Source organism: Electrona antarctica, assembly GCF_951216825.1.
Source record: "Electrona antarctica genome assembly, chromosome: 22".
NCBI classification, from domain to species: Eukaryota; Metazoa; Chordata; class Actinopteri; order Myctophiformes; family Myctophidae; genus Electrona; species Electrona antarctica.
In genome coordinates, this window is record NC_136805.1 from 27,442,551 (window position 1) to 27,466,326 (window position 23,776).

At 41.2% G+C, this 23,776-nt stretch overlaps 1 protein-coding gene across 6 annotated transcripts in view; it reads right to left on the minus strand.

Moving 5' to 3' along the window:
* Window positions 1-12,315: 12,315 nt before the first annotated feature.
* The window catches only part of znf281b (zinc finger protein 281b), a 12,028-nt gene continuing 567 nt past the window's right edge, over window positions 12,316-23,776 (minus strand). The window contains exons 2-8 of one of the 6 annotated variants that reach the window (XM_079493193.1): window positions 22,330-22,377; window positions 20,238-20,776; window positions 19,955-20,059; window positions 19,439-19,562; window positions 18,137-18,229; window positions 16,978-17,096; window positions 12,316-16,458 (exon numbers count right to left, since the gene is read on the minus strand). In XM_079493193.1, coding sequence (XP_079349319.1) covers window positions 14,815-16,458; window positions 16,978-17,096; window positions 18,137-18,229; window positions 19,439-19,562; window positions 19,955-20,059; window positions 20,238-20,776; window positions 22,330-22,372 — 2,667 coding nt within the window. In that variant the 5' untranslated portion in view covers window positions 22,373-22,377 and the 3' untranslated portion in view covers window positions 12,316-14,814. Of the gene's footprint in view, window positions 16,459-16,977; window positions 17,097-18,136; window positions 18,230-19,438; window positions 19,563-19,954; window positions 20,060-20,237; window positions 20,777-22,329; window positions 22,426-23,776 lie in introns of all 6 variants that reach the window. The other 5 variants (XM_079493194.1, XM_079493192.1, XM_079493191.1 and 2 more) reach the window with 5 other exon arrangements.

Genomic DNA, 23,776 nt, shown 5'->3' on the forward strand with positions numbered 1-23,776 from the left:
AGAGAAGGAAAGAGAGACAGAAACATTTCATCTGTCTAAAAAGACATGATATTAATAAGATATAGTAAAGTCTTCACAAAGAGGTTTAGGCTGAGTTTCTAGGTTATTATTTGTTATCTAAGTCTTGATGCCTAATGAATGAATCACATGGAAAAACCTCTATGTATAATTAGTTGTGGTTGTGGATTACAATGATGACAAAAAGTAGTTAATGTAAAATATCAAACAAGTACGTGCAAAATGGACATCAACTTGTTTGCATTGCAATCACAAGAAATATTTCAATCCATAATTTGGACCAATAAAGTGTGATTGATTTAGGCCTAAACATAAGAATATGTTACTTACTTGTTCCAATGATGACCACAACAAGCCAGCAGAAAATAAGAAGTTTATGTGCCATAGTCTTAGCCATAACAGAAAGTGGCAAACGTTGCCCCTTGAAGTCTTGAATGATCAGAAATCAAGTATCATCTACCGACAGTTTTCTGTCAGTCTTTAGCCCCACCTCAAGAAGGCGGCAACCATTGCACCTGTTTCATCCCTTTGGAGGGATACTATTTTAGTAGCCTGCCTACCTATGGAAGCCCATTGTTTTCTTTCTTTAGCCCACTGTTTCTCAGCCACTGGTCCACGGACCACTAGTAGTCTATGGCTTATTCCAAAAATGTTTTGAAATAAGGCATAGACTAGGCTACTAGTGGTAATGTTTATTTCAAAAACCAAACGAGGAAGAAGAAAACAACTAATACGGTATAGGCGTATTGTACCTTCGTTAAATGGATCAAAAAATATGTTTAGGTAATATTTCTACAAGCTCAGAACATGTGTTGTGATGTATATCTTGCTGTTGGGAGGTGATCCTTGGTTGTCCAGAGCTCAAAAAATCAGACCGGTCTGAACTGAGTGGTGCTGCACTGCACTGCACTGCACTGCACTGTACTGTACTGTACTGTACTGTACTGTACAAGCTCTCATCCCTGGCCTGTGTGTGTGTGTGTGTGTGTGTGTGTTAGGCTGCGCAACAGTGACACTTGGTGGTCAAGAAACGCTATTTCCATGCTTGGACAAGTGGACACGTACACATGGACACGTACACACAGGGACATACATTCCTGTCTATAGGAGTGGTTAGCACTGGTTGAGAATCACTGATTTAGCCTATATCTCAGAATTCTCAGTTTTTCCTCACAATTGGGGGCTTCCAGCATTTTTCTTTTCATGGGCATCTAGAACATCAGACTTTGGAATGGATACATAAAGTCTTTCTCGTGGGAACATTGTACCAACTATGTAATTGCGCTCAAAGTCTGTGTATGAGTCTAGTCTAGTATATGGAAGGTATGGTGAAACAGACTGACTGACCTCACCTGCCATATAAAGTTTACCTCCCTAGTAACACAGGAAAAAGGAACAAAAATAAAAGTACACACAACACCTGGGTTGGGCTGGGGGAGGTGCACTTGTTCCAAAGTCTCTCACAAACACCATTTTATCTTTCCACCAGACTTTATGGTAGAGCTTTATCCGGATACATCTAGCAATAAACTTGGCATCAGATTGGTTGCTCTGATATTCAGTCAAAGTCAACAGAACTTACGATTGTGAGGCAGAAAATCCTGATTAATATGAGAAATGTATAAATGTTAATTTCATTAAATTAAAGCATTCTCTCTATAGGCTTGGTTTAATTGGTAATGACGAATCCCCTGCTTTATATCTCTCCTTAAAGCCCTAACCACACCAAAGGGTCAAGACGGTTTTAGCGTTGTCCCTGCGGTGTGATGTCTTGTTGCATGTTGACCCTAGTGATTCAACGCATGGAATTCAATGGCCCAAATCCTCTTGATTGTCTTTTATTTGCACATTAAAGTAATGTGTAAGTATCTGAATTATTTTCTTCATTGTTTTTAATCTTCTTGTTTTATGTGTGTTTTGAAAAGTGCTATATAAATAAAGTTATCATTATTATCATTATATAACATATAACATACTCTACCACACAGATTGAACAACATAACATTTCATTCACTTTAAAAACTACATATACTGTTACTGTGTGCCAGCCAGGATGGACAGCTTAACAATGATCCCACCCCTAATTATTAACATTACTTTCAGCTGTGCAGTTTGTAAAAATGTCTGCTATGATAAGGGTAAACAGCAACTCATGAGAAGTACACTATCAGTCATTGCTTGCCATTAAACATTATCTCTAGGTTACCTTTGGTCTCATTGCAGAATGTGCATTAGCGTCATCATGAGCGTCATCAACGGGAAAATAAAATCTGAAATGGCAAGCACAAACTTCAAGTGAAGAAATCCAATCAGTGGATGTGTCACGATCCGCTCCTCGGACCATGAACTCTATTTTTTATATTGGACTTTAATATGTATTTGTCATTTCACTGATTTCAGTATGTTTGTATGTTTTTGCTCATGTGTTCCTGACTGTTTGTGTTTCTTATTTTGTAGTATTGTTCCTAGTGTTTCCTGTCTTCCTAGTTACTGTTAGTTACCTTGTCTAACCTACTTTGTATTTTGTCAGTGTTTCCACCTGTGTCCTTTTAGTCCCCCAGCCTATCCTGTGTTTGATTGTATTTTGAGTTCACCTGTGTCCTGTTACCCCTGTCTATTTAATCCCTTTGTTTGCAGTGTGTCCTTGTTGGTCCATAGACCTCTGTCAAGTGAGTGTATGTGTTTTTGCTGTGCCTTTGTTTTGCCCCATCTTGGTCTAGTGAAATAAACACTTTGAATATAGTCTGCTTTGCATCCTGTTGCCTGCTTTTGGGTCCTCCCGTAATGCATTCCTGACAGGATGTGCTAATGTGGCGGTTCTCAACTGGGGTCTCGGGACCCTCAGGGTTCCTTAACCCCTGCATACCAACAATGCTTTTGGGCAACATTTATATTTGATCAAAAACTTTATAATATATATTTTTTTAATGTAATGTATTATTAATTTCCTCATTGGGTCCTATTGTTTTAACTCATTTTGGGCGGGAACCCCTTTTGGCGTTCGCATTATGTTATGCTTTAGCTATTGAAAAATAGCAGATCTTGTAGGTCTGCTATTTTTGAAAAGTCAAAGAATGACTGACATAGAAACATAACTTTTTCAGAAAACTAAGGATTTAGAAGACATTTTTAGAATCTGACTGGGTTAATCTTACAATGCCATTGGTCATGATATTTGTAAATACCGCCCACAGGCAGAAATTCACACAACTTAAAAATCTGGACTCTGAAAATTTGTAACAATTTTTAACCTTTGACCCTGAAGGTATTCCTCATAAAAATGTTAGTAAAATGCCTGTAATATATATTTTTTGTGATCATTAGAATGTCTAGAACATGTACATGTATTATTGTGAAAGATATATTTATAATCATTATTATAAATGCATAACATTTGCATAAAACATTTTTTTAAACATATTTTCCTCTGCAAAGTACTAGTAGTACAAAGTAGTAGTACGGTTGAAATCTCATTTTTGCAAGTAGAAATATATCCGGGGCATGCAGGGTTAAGGGGGTTCCAAACCGGTTCCAAATGGACAGACAAAGCTGGTTATTGGAGTGGTTTGCACCACTGCCAGGGTCCTAATGAGGGTCCGCAAACACGACCACATAACACCCATCCTCTTCACACTGCACTGGCTCCCCGTTACAGCTAGGATCGACTACAAGGTCCTGCTGATCACATACAACTGCATAAATGGACACGCCCCTCCCTACCTACAGAAACTAATCAACCCTCCAAAAACAACCTCCACCCGCACCCTCAGATCTGCAAACAAATTTCGGCTCCAGGTTCCTGACACCAATCTGCACACCATGGAGGACCGGGCCTTTTGCTCGGCAGCACCATGCCTATGGAACAGCCTCCCTATGGACTTGAGAGTGCCGCAGACTGTGGAATGTTTTAAAACAGGCCTGAAAACGTTCCCGTTTCGGAAGGCTTTTTCGTGTTGAACTGCTTTGCACTGTTTTTTGATAACCCTGTTTTTAACCTTCTATGATTGATTATATGTTTTTAACCATGTAGCACTCTGGGATTCCTTGTGAATGAAAAGTGCAATACAAATAAAATTCATTATTAATAATAATAATGATGATGATGACAAACAGGGAAAACTTGTCAAATATACATTACTGTACATATTTACTCAAACACTAAGAATATTACTGGGTCGTGTTTAATCCCATAAAACAGGTGGGGTAATTATGACATTAACAACTGTGACGAATGTCAATAGAGGAGAGGCCGACAGGTGTGATGATGAAGCTCCACAGTAAACTCCTCACCTCAGTGTACAAATGAAACCTTTTATGGTTGCATTTGTACGCTCATTTAGTTACATTAACACTCAGGATTGACTCAGGGTTGTACAGTATACTACCACTTAACTGCCTTCATGTCTCAAGCGTAACAAAGTCCAAAGCAGTGTTGTACATCAGGTACAGGCATGTGTTGGCTGTACACTGTCCAACTGTCATTTTAATGGTTATTGTGATTAGAGTTGGAACACAGCGTTTACTTGTAGCGGTGGTTTTGTCAACAGTAGGGCTGTCATGATCATTAACTTTTTACTTGACAATTAATAAATTGTCATAAATTGCGATTAACTGTGTTTTTAGCTTTGAACATTGGAACATACAAATCAATATGACATTTCTGCTTTAATAAGGGAAAATAGGCAAATATCTGTGGCAAATCTGCGAAAAGAAAATGCTTACCACTACCATAGCTTTCTTCACAAATTTGTTCATAAAGGGGTCTACTAGTACTATCACCTATCAATTTGTTCCAATTTGTTTCCTGTGGGAAACTTTGTGACAGCTACTGAAAGCTGGGGTACCTTTAACAACCTATAAGGCACAATTCTCAAAATGTCATTATGCTTTAAGTGGCATAGTGGCATGTGACATGTCAAACTAGGGGGTTTTCATGAGTGAAAAACACTCCTTGGGTTAAATTCGACCATAGCCACCTCATCAAATTTGTAGATGGCCGGCATCACAATTTTTTTTGCACGCATTAGTGTTTTTCATGCAAAACTAATGCTTGCAATGGATTCAGATTTTCTATATGAACACATTTGTGAAGAAAGCTAGTGTAAGTATTTATTTTGCAGATTTGCCACACATTTTGCTAATTTCCCCTTATTTGGATTTTTGCTTGATAAACATACGTATAGTCGTATACTATACGTATATGACAAGTAACTTATACAAAGAAATGAAAAATGTAGAGTGGAAACACATAAGAACTGCCTGGTAAAACATACAGGTAAAGATTTACAAACTATGGCAGTGGTTCTCAAACGTTTTCATATCAAGGATCACAAACCCGTATTTGAAAATATTTTGTGGCAGGGACCCTGTGTTGTTAAAATGTTTAAAAAATATTCAACATTTTTCACATCTATAAATGCACCAAGTCTCTGTATGTATACGTACGTGTGTACGTCTGTAATCCACGTAACTCGAGAACCGTTCGCCCACCAACTTGGAATTCAACACACACGTTCCACATCCCCACAGGGAGTGCAGTCACAGTGCCCTGTGTCGAGTCCGTTGGATAGCCGGTTGTCCAGTACCAGCACAAAAGCCTCTGCCCGGGCTCTGGACCCGATCACCCCTATATCTCCATATATGGAGCTGGGCTGTTCTGGCATCACAACACTTCATATTTGGGCATGCCTGACACAGAACTCCATATATAGGAATAAAGGGACAGAGACAGAAATCTCCATATATGGCCATAAAACGGACACAGACAAATGGGTGGAACAGGTACTATGACACGGGTACAACGGGTATTGCATAGCCGGGTGGGGCATGACCATCACCTATGGTCATGAAGTGTGGGTCATGACCGAAAGAATAAGGTCGTGAATACAAGCAGCCGAAATGAGTTTTCTTCCTTCGGGAGGCTGGCATCTCCCTTAGAGATAGGGTGAGAAGTTCAGTCACGCGAGAGACTCGGAGTAGAGTCACTGCTTCTTCACCTGGAAAGGAGACAGCTTAGGTGGTTCGGGCATCTGGTTAGGATGCCTCTCGGGCGTCTCCCTAGGGAGGTCCTCGAGGCACGTCCCACTGGAAGACCAAGGCGCAGTTGGAGGAATCGCATCGACTCACTGGCCTTGGAACGCCTCGGGATCCCCCAGGAAGAAGTTACTAATGTTGCTCTGGAGAGGGAAGTCTGGAGCTCTCTGGTGGAGCTGTTGCCCCCGCTACCCGACAATGGATAAGCGGTTGAAGATGGAGGGATGGATGGATGGGTGGGGCATGTATCTCCAACTTCTATCGTTACCGACTCTGTGCTCTACAGCCGGGCACCGGTCTAGTTTCTTTATGATTTTTTTTAAAATAGACAATAGCCAATAGGGTAACTGATTTAGGGTACCTTTAGGTCATTTCATCGTCTACTCAGGCTTATGGAAACACCCCATACAGTTTTTAAGTTATACTTTATTCAGAAATTAGATATTTTAAATTCATTTTAGCTGCCCCGTCCCCTTTTCCAATTATTTTGGAAGGCCAGAGGAGACTAAAACTACTACTATTATCAAAAATAATTATTACAAATACATGAAAACAGTAAATGAAAAAACACGGCCCCTCGCACATTAGGACAATATCAGCCACCAGAAAAAAGGACGGGTATTTACGATGAATCTATCATGGTTCAAATGTTGTTTGAAGTTATAATGGGTTTGTATAGGAAGAAATAAATGACACGGGTACAACGGGTATTGCATAGCCGGGTGGGGCATGACCATCACCTATGGTCATGAAGTGTGGGTCATGACCGAAAGAATAAGGTCGCGAATACAAGCAGCCGAAATGAGAGACTGAATCAAGCAACTTAAAATGTGTCTGGAGTGTTCACACAAGCTTGAGTAGATGATAAAATGACCAAAGTTTGTTTTTTTAAATGAAATATCCCTTTAACTAATTTCTCAAGGACCCCTGGTGTCTGGTTTAGGGTTCCCAGACCATACTTTGACAATGGGACGATGTGGCTCCTGGGCTGGGACATAACATAAGAGTCCTATTGGTTGTATTTGTCAGGCCTACAGGCAGGGACATAACATAAGAGTCCTATTGGTTGTATTTGTCAGGCCTACAGGCAGGGACATAACATAAGAGTCCTATTGGTTGTATTTATCAGGCCTACAGGCAGGGACATAACATAAGAGTCATATTTGTTGTATTTGTCAGGCCTACAGGCAGGGACATAACATAAGAGTCCTATTGGTTGTATTTGTCAGGTCTACAGGCAGGGACATAACATAAGAGTCCTATTGGTTGTATTTGTCAGGCCTACAGGCAGGGACATAACATAAGAGTCCTATTGGTTGTATTTATCAGGCCTACAGGCAGGGACATAACATAAGAGTCCTATTGGTTGTATTTGTCAGGCCTACAGGCAGGGACATAACATAAGAGTCCTATTGGTTGTATTTGTCAGGCCTACAGGCAGGGACATAACATAAGAGTCCTATTGGTTGTATTTGTCAGGCCTACAGGCTGGAACTAGGCTGTTCATACCGGACAAGTATTAGTTATATGCACGAACATCTGGCATGGCTAATGGTTGAAAAGAAATTAGCAGTGAGTCTTCTAATGCTACTGCAGAATATTATTTCCACTGGTAAGCCGTATAGCTTGGCTCACCAGTTAAAAATGACTTCTGAACATGGTTACAACACCAGAGGAGCAGCTTCTGGCAACATAAGAATAAAAACCACACCAAAATCAAACTGTCTTAAACACACTGGTATATATATATAGGTCAATAACTCTCTGGAATGAACTGCCCAAAAACATCTTATCTACAATTCATAACAAAATTACTTTAAAAAAGAATATCAAGATATACCTTGCCAATTTGCCAAGTACATAACTGTGAACTGTGATTTGCGAATTTGTTCTTTTGATTTATAATGTGAATTTGTTCTTTGTATTTGTTTTTATTTTGTTATGTTTTTTATTTTAAATTGTATTTTTGAGTGGTGTAAACCACTCCTACAACTGGCTTTTGTGTGCAGAAAAAATGAGCATGGTTGCTATGTTCAAAATAATTTCTGACGTAATTAAATCACACCCGGGTGAACTGGATGACCGTAGCAACCATGCTCATTTTTTCTGCACAAAAAAAGCCAGTTGTGAAATCACATCCGGGTGTGATTTCATTACGTCAGATCAGAGCTGATCAGGCTATATAATACCTTACACCACTCAGTTCACACGGGTGTGATTTTTTTAGTTGTATATTTGTATTGTATTTGTTATATTTTCTGTTCTGGCCCCACAGTGGTGGAATGAACTCCCCACTGATGTTAGGACAGCAGAGTCACTGCCCATATTTCGCCGCAGGTTGAAAACCCACCTCTTCAGGAAACACTACCCTTCCTCTCTGCCTGACCTACTTGTTGTTAACTAGTTGTACGAACGTTTGTTTTCTATTGTTGTATTGTTTATTGGATCTTGTTTAGTCGATACACTTAATTGTTTTAGCTCATGCTCATTTGATTTAGCTATTTTGTCTCATCCGGTTAAGGAAATAGGTAGCTGATATATTGCACTTTTACCTTAGCGCTAGGTATACTCTTGGTTGCTTGTTTTTGCAGAAAATGCACTAAAGACTTCTGGTGATTAGTAGTTTTTGTTCCCTACCTATGTTGAATACACTTATTGTAAGTCGCTTTGGATAAAAGCGTCTGCTAAATGACTGTAATGTAATGTAATGTATATTCAGGACCCCAGGAAGACTAGAGGCTCAGTCATGTGTCTCTAATGGGGATCCTTCAATAAACAAACATAAACAGGCAGGGTCATAACATAAGAGTCCTATTGGTTGTATTTGTCAGGTCTACAGGCAGGGACAGAACATAAGAGTCCTATTTGTCAGGCCTACAGGCTGGGAGAAGACAGTTGGTTTTATGCGATTGATTTTTGAGGGGCTCCTATATTCTCCATTCATTGAATGAATGGAGAATTTACATCATATTTGAACGAGCAAATCGGCTATTTTCGTCCTACACAAAGATTAAATTCCCATTGACAATGAATGGAGAATTTACGTCACAATGTACGATGAGTGCCCCTCACTTCACACGGGTGATTTTTTGTTTTGAATTTTGCTACATGAGTTCAGAGGACCCAAGACAAAGTCTTTCCTGGTATGAGAAGATTTAGCAATCTACTTGATATAAGGGAGAGGAATGTCAATGGAAACACATGAAAAGGAAAATATTTGCTACACAGTTAAACGATAGTAATTGCAATTGCATCCATGTCCAAACCAACATAGGCTAATAGAGGGTATGCGCATGCATGAAGTGAAATCGAGTGGCAAAGTGACTTGGCAAAGTGAGTTTAATGTAGTTTAACGTTGTTTAATGCAATCAGATAGGACTTTTCTGTTTGGATGTATGGGCTGTCAAGGCCAGAAAAGTAGTTTTTTTGCCACTCAGTAGGCGTTCCCGCATAACGTCCGTGTATGATGATGATGATGTCACTCATACCCTCTATAGGTATCGATATTGTATGGGTTGAATTTTTATATTATGCATCAACTAAAGTTTAAACTGGTGTTCTCTTTTTGAGTGGTGTAAACCACACAAAAAATGAGCATGGTTGCTACGGTCACCCAGTTCACCCGGGTGTGATTTCATTACGTCAGACATTACGTCAGACCACAGCTGATCAGGCTATATAAGACCTTACACCACTCAGTTCACACGGGTGTGATTTTTCTTATGATGTCTAACTTTTTATAGCATTTCCAATCAATTGCAGCAGCCACGCAGAACAGATAAGATAGGACGACCAAAGGTTTTTACCCACAAACATCCCTTGGATTGTGATGCTTTGTCAAATTAGAGAGAGAGAGCGCGCGCACAGAGATAGACAGAAAGAAAGGGGGGGGGGGGGGGGGCATTTGGAAAATGGCTGTAAAGGCTGTAAAACTATTTATAGAACTATGATATCCATAAATTAGTATAGCTTTGGGAACCAACGGTTCCAGAGCCATGTGGCCCATAGGAGTCTATCTCCTGTTTCCGTACCAGGAGGCAGCATGAAGTGTACGAGTAAATCAATTATATTCATACACATACAATAACAGGATTGATCTGGGAAAGAAAAATAATTATAAGTCTCACACACACACACACACACACACACACACACAAGTTACCCAATATTAGGCAAGTACGGGCTATTGAGATCAAATGTTTGGTTACGCTATGTTGTGCCCCCAACTAAATCTGAGGCTGGAGAAAAAAAGCATTGCTTATTTCGGACCCTGGTCTTGGAATGACCTACAGACCAGACTCAAACTGGCTGCTGTGATTCCCCTAGTGAGCTTTAAAAGGATTGCCATGGGCACACTTCCCATACACTGCTCCTGCTTTGACGTATAGCAAATGTCTGCTTGCTTTTTAGTCTACTAAGCAATGCTTAGTTTTTTATTTATTAGTCCTTATTGGTCGCGTTACTAAACATTCCTGTTCTCCCTTTGAGCTTCTTAGTAGTGGGTACTGTATTTATGAGCATTGTATGTCTGTCCTGTTTTTTGTCTGTCCTGTTTTTTTTGTTACTGGCAGAGCTGTGTCACTTATTTTGCCTCTTGTCTTGGCCAGTTCACACTTGTAAAGGAGACTTCAGTCTCAATGTGTTTTTACTGGTTAAATAAAGGTTAAATAAATACAAAATTTGATTTACTTTATCCATCTAGGTAAATAATTCCAAATTGTGTTTAGATTAACACAATTAACCCAATATATTCACAATTTCAATACAAATTGAAGTGTGCGGTTGAAAAGATTTCTCAGCACAAGGAAAATAACCTAAATTATTTGTCCAATCATTCTAATGTTCCTCCACTCTGGCACTTATTGTTTATTCTTTTTTCAATGAACAGAGCAGTTACTGGAGCAGAAGCGGACATGCGGAGAAGCCATAAAGAATAGGTTGGACATAAGCAATAAAGCAATATGCATCTAAACACAATGAGCAAGGCCTTTATCAATCCCATACTGCCCCCTGTAGGCGTAATATGGGCAACTTAAATACCATGGCATCCCTGTAATGGGCATGTCAGAATGTCTGAATAAGCACATCTACAAGCTCAGGTTGCAACGTTCCAAGCATGTACCGTTAGATCGGCTACTTTTGCCATTTGGTACAACTAAGTCTCTAGGTCAAGGACAATGATTAATTGTCTAAGTCTAACTATTCATTCAATCATTCTTTAGGTCAGGTAAAATTGTTGGTGTAAAAGTGATACACACACACACACACACACACACACACACACACACACACACACACACACACACACACACACACACACACACACACACACACACACACACACACACACACACACACACACACACACACACACACACACACACACACACACGCGCACGCACGCACGCACGCACGCACGCACGCACACACGCACGCACGCACGCGCGTGTAAATTCCATCCATTAAAAGTGGTCATTTGAGGTTAGTAATGGATGGAAAAATGGAAACAACACTATGAACAACACTATGAGCAACAAACCATTACATTTTCAACCTGCTAGTGGATTGTATCTGCTGTGCCCCAATTACTGTTGACTGCCCGACTCCTGATATTGATCAAGTGCAGAAGTTTTAAACCATATTGCTCTCTCCATGAGTTCACGCTCTTCTTTGAAACCCCCTCCCCTATTGCAATGGTCATCTACTGTCATAATCATGTACACATGGTCCACTGTGCAGCCAATCAACATCAAATCATCATACTCACTTCAAAGCTGTAAGCCAGGGTACATGTTCAGGCAACAGCTGAAAAGCTGTAGCATCTGTGAGGCAGTCAGAAAATCAAGGGCAGAATTAAATTAAGAATGATCAGATATCAACTATAGAAGAACCTTTGCCATTACTTCTTACCTGCTTATGCCATTAGTTTGGGATCAGCAAAAGAACCTCAACAAAGTTGCTTCATCTCGTCATTGTGCACACAGGAGCATTATAAGTCATCAATTGCAATGAGTTGGTGACAGTTATGTTGCTGCATGAAGAATTAGAACAATGAAATAAACACTTATCTTTTGTAACAAAAAATGTTTTATTGGCTTCTCTAATCCGTTTATAAACTTAACCGGTACAGCCCTGGAAACCATATCACAAGGGGTCTAGGACACGTAAGACATTGGGATTGGGAGGCTTTTGCTACAAAATTTGGTGTTGAGGTGACGGTCAGAAAAAAAGCCATACAAAAAAATTCATATCATGCATATCAGACAAAAAATAAAATAAAACACACATTTTTAGTGTTTTTGTACATTTTTGTAAACAATATCCTTCTAGAGATCATATCAAAACACATTATGGCAATAAACAAAAAGAAGGGATATAACGTGAAAAATGAATGTACTATGAGGCATCTAGAATGCAACACTGCTTGGCGTGAATGCTTTTACAGACAAAAAAATAAAAATAAGAATACATTTGCATTTCATCGAGTCAATTGCTCTATAATTGTAAACACAGGCCGTGTTACAGGATTATACAATATGTCGAACCTATACTACAATTATTTCGACTACATACATGAAACGTGTGTCCCTGCTTTCTTACGCTTCAGTGATATGAGGTATTTTTAGGTCAATCCTATTGTTTGTTTTTTCTTTCACATCTCCATCTCTCACACACACTCTTCTTTTTTTTCCTTTAAAAGCATAGTTTGTGTGTTTCGAGCGAAGTGGTCGGTCAGTCTTTGTTCCCTGCAATCTGAGCAGCTTCAAAGTCTCTTGGCTGTGGAGCTCACAGACATAGGAAAGGGGGGGCTCACAGGAAATGAACTAAATTAAATATCAACCCTGGCTGCCGGGACAGAATGGCTTTAGCCACGGAAGACAAAGAAGGCCATTGTTTATTCTTGTGAGTGCAGGACTGCATTGGGGAGAGGGGAGGGGGGGGAGAGATATACCGCAACTTTTCAGAATGTATCACTGAAGTCATTCTGTGATTCGGACTTCTGTGGAGTTGAAAGTTTGTTTTTTTCCCTCTCTTTTCTTTAGGGGAGTGGAGGGGTTGTGGGGATAGTTGCAAAAACATCTGTTGCCGGGTTTTGTTGCGGCTAGTCAAGAATAAATAAAAGGGTTTGGGTATGCACCCAGCAGTCATTATTTTTCAACAGTGGGGTTAAAAACAAACAGTTCCAGCATATTAGCACCTCTCTCAAGACAACATAAATACAAAGAGGTACTCTCAAAACATTGTATAACAAAATTATGGCAAATCTTTGTACATCACCTGACAAACCGTCCCAAAAAATAAAAAAATAAGCAAACATCCATCTTTGCAACCACCCTTGAAATACCAACAAAATACATCTAAATGCCCACGGTCATGCCTAGTCAGCCCATGTCTAACCCACCCACCCTTCCCACCCAGCCCATTCACAGTTTTCTCCTCTTAAAATAACAATAATCACTTTTGTCACATATGCGATTTGAAAGGGTTTGTTGTTGTATTCAATGAGTTGTTTTAGAAAGTGCTTGTTTGATTCCATTGACAAAAACAAAAGAGGAACAGTAATGGCATTAATATAATTATATATCTATAATAATTATAAATTATATAATCATATTATAAGAGTAGAAAAACGGTGGGAAAAAGTCTGGAACAGTATCATGAAGAGATTATTAGATCAGGAAGGACTGGTGTCCGCTGCATTCTTACAGTATGCCAAATGTATTCTTAGTTGTATAGCGGCAGTACCAGAAAACTGTTGATCTACAAGCTCACAACACATTGCGAGGAACGGAGCTCGTATTTTTGGAGTGGGACACCACTGCACGACTAAGTGTAAAACAGGCTTAAAGACAGATGCCTTCGGTATGCATGTACCATTGACCTGAATGAGAAGTTTGGATTCACAATGTTTGCCATGGTCAAATCTGACACTGGGCCACTCGCAAGCACAACCACACGGAGTGCATGGTTAGGCAGATTCAAATGTCCTGCCTTGGTGTACCAAACACTGTCGGTTAAGAACCACAACAAACCATATTACCTCAAGTATACAGTATATATGTGTGGCCTTATGACAGAACATTTCAGCGGATGTCTTCACATTGACAACAGTACCATAATCTCGACAAAGCTAAATGCAGTAGAAATAGAAACCGGAAGATCTTGTAACTCATTGTTTTGTTCTGAAGATTAAAAAAAAAAGAAAAAAAAGCTTTGTTGCCACAAAGTACACCTGTAGAAAGTGTGCTCATTGCATCTCTTAATACAAAGTCTTATTACACAATTTTGCCTATTTCCTGAGATAATACGTTTCTTGTAACAGACAATATATACTTTTTTGCCATTTGAATTCTGGGCCTTTCCCTGCCACAAATGTCATTATTGAAATTAGCAACATCATTCATTATTATTTTACAACGGTATGATGATTGGTAAAATACAAGGGAGAGAGAGGAAAAAAATAAATCAAGCAAGTTTATAGCTACCCTCTAACTTGTTTAAATTACATTTAAATCTACGGTTTACGTTCATACCCACTACTCTAAACAGAAATCAAGAGACTGAATACATAAAAAAAGAGAATATTTTAAAAAATTGCATTTGAGGTCTTGGAAGACCCTCCCTGGTAGAGTATTCATATCAACATTTAATGGCAGTGTTTAAAAAAATGTGACCTCGCTACATGAACATAATTAAGATGGGTATAGGGACAGCATGGACAGTAATAGATCGGCCCCCAACTGGGCCCACCTCGTTTGACCCTTATCTGTAACTTTGGCTTGTCGGGGTTTTCGATCCTGTACTTACTGGCTCACTGACGTCAGCTAACAAACTGGTATACCCTGAGAATTCTGACACTGGAGTCCGTATTCTGTGGTCGACCTCCGCCCCAGGATCACTGTAGCTCAGAGGGGTGCGACGGCCCGACTTGAACTGCGAGCCAAAGGCCTGGGCGAAGTTCTCGATCTGGTACGAGGCCTCCTTGGGGTGGTCCAGCGGCGACAGATCTGGATAGTTGGAGCCGTTAGCGGGTGCATTGCTTCCACTGGCCTTGGCCTGCTGTGCCTTAGGGCCATCTCCCTGGGCAGTCAGGTCCTGGGGAGGTAGGCTGAAGGCACCAGGGGAGTGCTGCTTCTCCAGCTGCTCGGTCAGCTCCTGAGATGGGGTGAGCTGCTGGTGGCTGGTATTTTCCATGCCCAGGTGGTAGCCTGGTTGGGAGGGAGAGCCCACTAGCATGCCATAGTGGGACTTGGAGGAAGAGGATGAGGACGTGGATGTGGCGACGATGGGCAGAGGAGAGGAGACGGCAGGCGGGTAGCCACACTCCAGCGGGGATGTAGTGTAGATATGCTTGTCAGAGAAGAGGGGGCCAGTGGGGCTGGAGCTGCTGCACAAGAGCTGGACAGGGAAGGGGCCACTGTGGCCCAAGCTTGGGAATGGTCCACTGTGGCTGGTGCGTTCCAGGGCCTGGAGCAGGAACTTTGAGTACTCACTCATCACTGCCGTCTTATCGCCACCATTGGGCGAGTCATCTTCCAGCTCAGGTGTGACAGGCGCGGCTGGCTGAAGGTCGACGTGGTGTGGGTGGTCTGATAGGTCAAAGCTCACGTCATGGTGGTGCGATGCCTCGGCCTTGTGTGCGTAATGGTCCAGCAGACTCTGCAGCACCTCGTCAGGGATGCCCGACCTTTCGTGCTTGAGCTCCAGCGGCGACGAGTCCAGCATTGCCAACGTGGGCTCGGGCCCCAGAGAGCCCTGGATGACGCTGCTGCCCTGCGGTGCCATATGCAACGAGACGGTCCCATAGTCATTGTTGGCTGCATGGAGGTAGCGCCGCTTCTTGACAAACTGCATTGCGTCGTCATAGTTGCTGCTGGTGGTGGTGCTGGTGATGGGGGGCCCCTGCTTGGAGCCCCCAGAACCCTGGAGCAGTCCCATGTTGTCCAGGCCTGAACCTCCCACATGGTCCATGGAGCCAGGCTTCTGGGACAGCAGCTTCTGCCCATGGAGCGAGGTCGATGACTCTGCGCCATCTTCCAGGGAGAGGAGGCCCTTGTCCAGACCCTTGCGCCCAGCCTTTTTGAAGACGAGTTTGGGAGTGCGTCCATGCATGGTGGAGCCTGTTGGGTGCTCCATGTTGAAGTCCTGCAGGGCCATCGTCCCAGATGATGAGCCCCCTCCTGCCACCGCCGCGGCATTCTTCTTCCTCTTGCGCTCGCCGCCCTCGCCGGTTTTAGACTTTGTCTTCTTGCGTCCAGAGGCAGTGGCGTTTCCCTGAGTGAGTGAATAGCTGCCATGGCCGAGCTCAGCCTCGCTAAGCTCCAGCATGCTGGGGTCCAGGCCCTTCCTTATGGCTTCTCCACAAGTCCGCTTGTGCTTCAGTAACCGGTCTGTTCTAGAGAAAAACTGAGACAGAGAAGAGGGGAAGATTAGAACGATGGGAGAATTTAGGTTAATTTCCTTGTGCTGCTAGATGGATAGAGCTCAGTATAAGCGTTGACGAGATGGTGTAATGACACAGTACTCATCTGAACACAACAGAGGAAAACATCTAGAATGTAAGTTACTTAATTATTCACACACACACACACACACACACACACACACACACACACACACACACACACACACACACACACACACACACACACACACACACACACACACACACACACACACACACACACACACACACACACACACACACACACACACACACACACACACACACACACACACACACACACACACACACACACACACACACACACACACACACACACACACACACACACACACACACACACACACACACACACACACACACGTCAAGGGCCAGTGGGCAGGTATAGATCAACAGGGCTGTTGAACTGGTGGCACTTGAAAATGACAGCAGATAATGTGATGTCACTTGATATTGCTTACCTGTTGGCATGTGTCGCATCGATATGGCTTCTCTCCACTATGAGTCCTTTTGTGCCGTTCCATGTGATACTTCTGAATAAAGCGCATGTTACACTCGTCACAGCTGAAAGGCTTCTCCCCTAGAGAAAAAGGGACAGCAGACCATGTTAAGGCTGGAGATCACTTACACAATTCCAGAGATAAATTAATTCTGTGGCAAATGGGAGGGCAGGGTCGCCTAACCAAACGGTGATACAGATTTCAAAGACAGGAACTTTTTCTTATTAGGGTTCAGCGCACTGTTAACTAACTTGACTTATAAAGTTTAATTGTTGTAGGTATCCTGGAAGGATAAAATGTGAATATAAAATGTATTGTACACAAATATGACTGATGTGTACATTTATATTTACTTCGCACACAAAAGCAAGGCTATTTGCTGGGCTATTTCCACATAAAATGACAGGTATCCTGGAAGGATACAATGTGAATATAAAATGTATTGTACACAAATATGACTGATGTGTAAATGTATATTTACTTCGCACACAAAAGCAAGGCTATTTGCTGGGCTATTTCCACATAAAATGACAGGTCTAGTGAATATTCAAATATCAACAGTAAAAAACATCTTCCATTTTGCTGTTGCAGTATTCTATCTCATCACATTCAGAAGTAATGTCTCATTGCCTGACTGTCATGTTTTGGTCCCTTCATCCAAATTTTGCCACCTTCGCAGCTCTGAGAGGGCAGTCGAAACAAACACATTGCAGGACTCAATGAGTTAAAACATTATGCAGTCCCTTGGTAGAAAAGTTCATTGACCGATTTGGTTGAAAGGGTCTGTATTTAATCCATTGAGACCTGGAACGCATCCATGTCACGTTAGCGTTTTAAACATTATGTTATAATTTAGCTATTGAAAAATAGCAGATCTACAAGCTCATAGCGCGCCACCGAGTGGCGCGCTATGAACTTGTAGGTCTGCTATTTTTGAAAAATCGTTAAAATGTGCCTCAAATCTTTCCGAAAATTGTCATGATTTAAAAAACTTTTTTTTTTTTTTTTTTAATTTCGACGTCAGGCCTGAATGGGTTAAGGCTTGATACCTTGCCCACTCGTCTTTGAAAAGTTTCTGATTTATACCCAAAATGTAAGGTTCTGAAGCACAGGGACTTACCGCTATGGATCTTTTCATGCCGCTGCAGCAGGTACTTCTGAATGAAGCTCATGTTACACTGACTGCATCGGAAAGGCCTCTCACCTGTGCGATCAAGAGTACAAATCACACACTCACCACATTAATTAATCGTCAGCCTGACTAGAGAAAGGCCTCTCACCTGTGCGATCAAGAGTACAAATCACACACTCACCACATTAATTAATCGTCAGCCTGACTAGAGCCCAGCATCACAGATGATGACCGTGTACATCTGATAATGTATTAAAAGCCAAATGCATCAATGTGTCACCCAGCATCTTTTTTCCATTGAGCTCAATTTTATTGATCTTACTTGTAATGATATGAAGCTCAAATTTGGTCCTGAACAAGCGTACTTTTGGCTTTCACTAAAGTCATCTAATCTGGAACTAAGTTAGGTGGTAGCATTAAAAACATTAAACAAATAAATCTAAATCGTATTAGGTCCCCAGGCCGAGAGTTGAGAATTACATTTTAATGTACAGTCATATGAAATTACTCTTTAGCAATTTAATGTACAGTCATAGACTGACTCATTATGAAATTACTCTTTAGCAATTTAATGTACATTCATAGACTGACTCATTATGAAATTACTCTTTGGCAAATAAGAAAGCACCACCTTTTGAAAAGTCATAGTAATTGTACATAAGAAAATGCTGGGGTTTAGCAGACTATAAAAAGTTGTAATTGAGGAATTCAGATAGGATTGCATAAACGTGTGTCACATGCAAGTTACATTTATTAAGAGCAATTAAGAAAAACCAAGGGAATGACTTGCGGCATCCAAGCCGACCTCAAGTTCAAAGAGCCATGTGTATAATTCCCAGCAATGGGATTGACTAATACGTCCTGAAATACATGACTCATAACTGACTCATCCCCTAGGTTCAGTCTTTACACATGGTCTTTTTATATAAGGTCTGTCTTTGCTGCTGGAAACTATTCTGGCAGAAAACAATCCTAATGATGGCGCATTAGGCTTAATATAACTTCTCCGTCCCATTTGGCAACAACCATTTACAATTACTATGGCTGCATCTTTCAACGTTACGAATCCGAGTTGTAACATGGCAATACCCCATTTAAAATGTTGATTTGTTCAATATTGATTTGTTCTTTAGGACTGATGCAATGTGCAATGCCATGTAAAACAATATGGGTATCATTAATAAAGGTAATTGAAGCACATTTTCATCTGTGATGGCTAAGCTCAAACTCAATGCTGGGAAAATGGAAGCTGTGGCTGTGAATAGCCCATAGGCACCAAGAGCCTCTCACCTGTGTGTATTAGCACATGTCTACGCAGGTGGTACGAGCTGCGGAAAGCAGCATTGCAGTGCTCGCAGATGTGTGGTTTTGAGTTGGGAGACAGACAGGCCCCATCTGGATCCAACATCATGGCCTATAGGAGAATAATATACAAGTCTTTTGTCAGAATTTGTCCAAAAAGATTATCATTTTACTAACCATTTCACTTTTACCTACGTTCAGGCGTGTATATTGTATATACACATAATACACACAGCTTGTAGCAACATTGCAGTTAAATTCTTGTACTAAAATCTAAAAGTAGATGTCTAAATAAAGTCCAGAGTAAAACTAGGAGTGAAAATGGCAGCCTAGTCAAACCACTTAATGTTGCAAAAGGTATAATATTATCAAATGCAAAACATTTCTGGGAAGTTGAAAAGACTATCACTGCTGAAAATGAATTTCAATTCAATGCTAGCATTATCCAAAAATAATTTCTGGTGGAAATCTGTTGAGATCAGTTAAAATGGTTAAGGTTTAAACCTTTGCATCTCCACGTTTCCGCCGAGTTTTGCCCCCCTCTCCGTTGTTCTTCCGCCCTTTTCTACCCGATGCCTCTTTGGGATCTTTACCTGGTCTTCCAGACATCTGAGAACAAAAGGCAAAGTTTACCACAGATTAAGGGCTAGTTACTACTTTGTCAACTGTGTGTTCACCATGAAAACATTAAATAAATACTAAGTTATCGTGTAGGACCATGACAAATGGCAGAGCCTTAAAATACTACATGGGTCAATGCACTTCTTAAAAGAACAACAGTAATTACCATAACAACAATCTCGTTCATGTCCCTCATCGGTTCTCCAAGAGGCTGGACATTGCTGATGCTGAGGTCATGCAAGAGCATGTTCTGGTGGTTGTGGTGGTTGCCAAAGGACATTTCCAGCATATCGTTGCCACTTTTCCCAGCGCCCCCTCCGACACAGTGCACACCTACTCCACCACCTCCGCCGTAAAGGGGCATGCGGTAGTCCAGCTCACTCAGCCGCTCCTGCTTAATGCCCATGCCGTGGAGGAAGCCCCCCATGTTGCCCTGGTGTTCAGGGGGTGAATCTCGCTCCTTCTTCAGGATCATCTCCTGTGGCAGCTCACTCATGACGGACTGGGTGGCCAGTCGCGTGAAGCTGGTGACGGGCGGCAGGTGGCTGAACATCAGCATGCCTGGCGCAAAGTTGGGGTCCATGCCACCGTTGCGCAGAAACTCATTGCCTAGTTTGTCTTGGATAATACTCATGGTGGGGCTTGGTGCAGGAGGGTGAGAGGGGTGGAACAAAAGACTAAAACGAAATGCAGGGGAGGAATATCCTGAGAAGGAAGGGAGAATTTCTAAGTTTAGTACAAAGAAATGCAGAGGGATAAAACAAAAACAGTAATTCAAATAACAGCGAGCCACTTTTGCACTGGGCCCAAATGCTAAAAATAGCTTGAAGGAAAGAGAAAATGTCATTACCACAATGAAACAAAGTGTCTGCAGTAAGGGAATGTTATTTTTCTTTTAAAGGAAAGTTATCTGCTACCAACTAGATTAAGATAACCTAAATTGACAACTACTACTGTCTTATCAGTTATCACATAAAACACAGTGAAAGGGGACTAACAGTAAACAAATAAATATGCAGTTTTAGATTTGTCTTGGCTTACAAAGACATTGCTTTAATCTTTATCCAATGTGTCAACAAAGACTAAAGTAATACAACTATGCCAAAGGTTAACCTCCCAACTATGTTACCTGCATGCTAGCTATAAATATTGAATTGGAGCCTGATAGTTATAACAGCTACTTAGAACAGAAGGAGACAACGAAGAAATGTTACGTGTCCATACATAGGTAATTATTACCCCACCAACTACTGCTAAACTAGGTAATTCACCCATCCTAGAAATAGCCTCAAGATTGGTATGGGACAGTTATCCAAATTCAGTTGAGTGCCATACCACTCAATTCTTGAGTGACAAAACAAACAGCATTATAATTATAAATGGCCCACTGGCCCGGAAGTACTAGTAGAACACACCTTCCACTTGCCCACTTGGGCCAGTCAAATTATTATTATTATTATTGATTTAAGCCCCAAATCTAATACGGTTACACACTGGCATTCCGAAGCACTACCATTCCGACTGGCTCAATACTAAACCTGTCTCTAACCCTAACCTTAACCGCACGCCATATCCATGCAGTCGGAATGCCACTTGGTTACCCTCCGAGTCCAGATTATTTTCCTGTTGTACTTTGTAATGACTTGTTGAAATTGTCTGGTTACAACATTATAGCGTTCTGTGAGCCCATCATTATGACGGTAAATTCTTGACTGTTTTATTCAAATGTAATGTTCCTGGGCCAGTAGCTACAATGGTGGGGCCAGTGATCTTGAAAGGTCACTGGCCCAGAGGACCAGTGGCAAATCTCCCTTAATGTCTACCCCTGACAACATCATCAATACTTCTTTATTTATACAAACTGCTGTAAAGAGGTGATATGACTGCAAGATTGAGATTCAAATTCAAAGACATAAATTTGCCACATGCTCACATGTACAGTATGTGCAGATATGTGTGGTGACACAAACAGCTATTTTTTTTTAAAAACACAGCGCCATGGATACAAGTACACTTAAAGCATGATTAATAAAATAAGCTTAATTAACCCTTTGTCACCTGGCTTTTTATATAAAACATGCCCTTTTCATCAGGGCTACTATGTATGGCTGACTTTGACAAAGATATAAAAATATGCTCCAGGCCCCCTACTTCAAGTAACCACTAGTTCACCAGTGCCCACTTCATAGATGTTCCCAGTTCACCTTGTAAACGTGCCCAGTTCACCAGTGCCCACTTCCCAAAAGTGCCAAGATCACCTGTATAATAAGGGTCCATCACACCTGTATAATAAGGGTCCATCACACCTGTATAATAAGGGTCCATCAATGAGGATTCCATGACTTCAAAACAATCTTTGGAAGAAAGAAATGTCAAAATTCTGCCCTTTCTAAATATAATAACTCATAAAGCTCAATGAGTGATGCCTTTGAAATATTACATCCTCATCACGTGTTTGCCTACGACATTTTGTAATCACATGGGACTTGGATTGTAGCCAAACAAAGATAGTTTCTTTCATGTTACCCTTTAATGAAATTAATGATACTGGTTTTACACACATTTTTTCTTCTTCGTCACGTTCCTTCCAAACACCAATCTCGTTTGTTGTGAGACCAAGATGAGAAAAGGCTTGCGCTTTGGTTTAAGCCAAATTAAACGGTTCAATACACTCGCCTAAAACAAACCATATCTAGGTCAAACCTAATACGTGCGTTTCCAGTAAAATGACGCTGGATATACTACGATATCCTAGCAGGACGTGCATCACGGTTACGTGTGGGAATGTATTGTTTTAAGTGTCGACTCCTGTCGACCATTTGGCTACTAGGCGACATAGAATTTTCAAAAGCGGACGAGCTTTTGTGATGCATAGTAGTAACGTTACTTAGCCAGCTAGTTAGCATAGCAAGCTAGCCCGAATGAGACGAAATCAATGCATTCCCATTCTGCGTCCTTGGTCCAAAACAATCGGCTACGGCTAACGATCCCGCAAAACCACTCGGTAGTTCATAATCATACTAATACGTAATACCGTGTCACTATATTTCACACTATTGCTGTTTCCTTTCCAGACCAGCGTTATTATTGTATGGATATCCATCTGCCTTAACGCGAACGTCTGGTGTTCATTTGAAGGGCTCCTCTGAACAATAACACTGTACCGATTCACCGAAAGATAAAAACAAAAACCGTGGGGGTTCCATTTAAAACAATTAAGTACAACTTAAAAAAAACCAAAACAATAACTGAACCGATTCGTATAGCTTTCAAGCCAATTCAACGACAACACACACGAGCTTTGATGAGACTCGTGAAATCAAATCTGCCTGCTTGCTCTATTTATTGACGTTATAATTATAGCGCGGTCGGTTTTACACTGGGCTCCATTTATCGAGGTTATTATATTAAACTCACCGATACATCACCGTTCGGTTTAGACTCCGGCGTTGCGTTTACATCCCGACGTTGTTGTTGCTTTAGCACCCCAAAAATACAGCTTTTTAAGATCCCTGACGGACCGCTTGTGTTTATAAAGGCTAATTACACCAATACACACCGTCGGGCGAGACACCCATTCGCTCGATTCAACACAAATACATAAATATATGCATTTCCACTTGTTTTCCCAGTTGATTATTTAAAAAAAAAATGGGAGGGGGGGTCTAGAGAAAGGTTTGTATTAATTTAAAGCTCCCTCCGTAA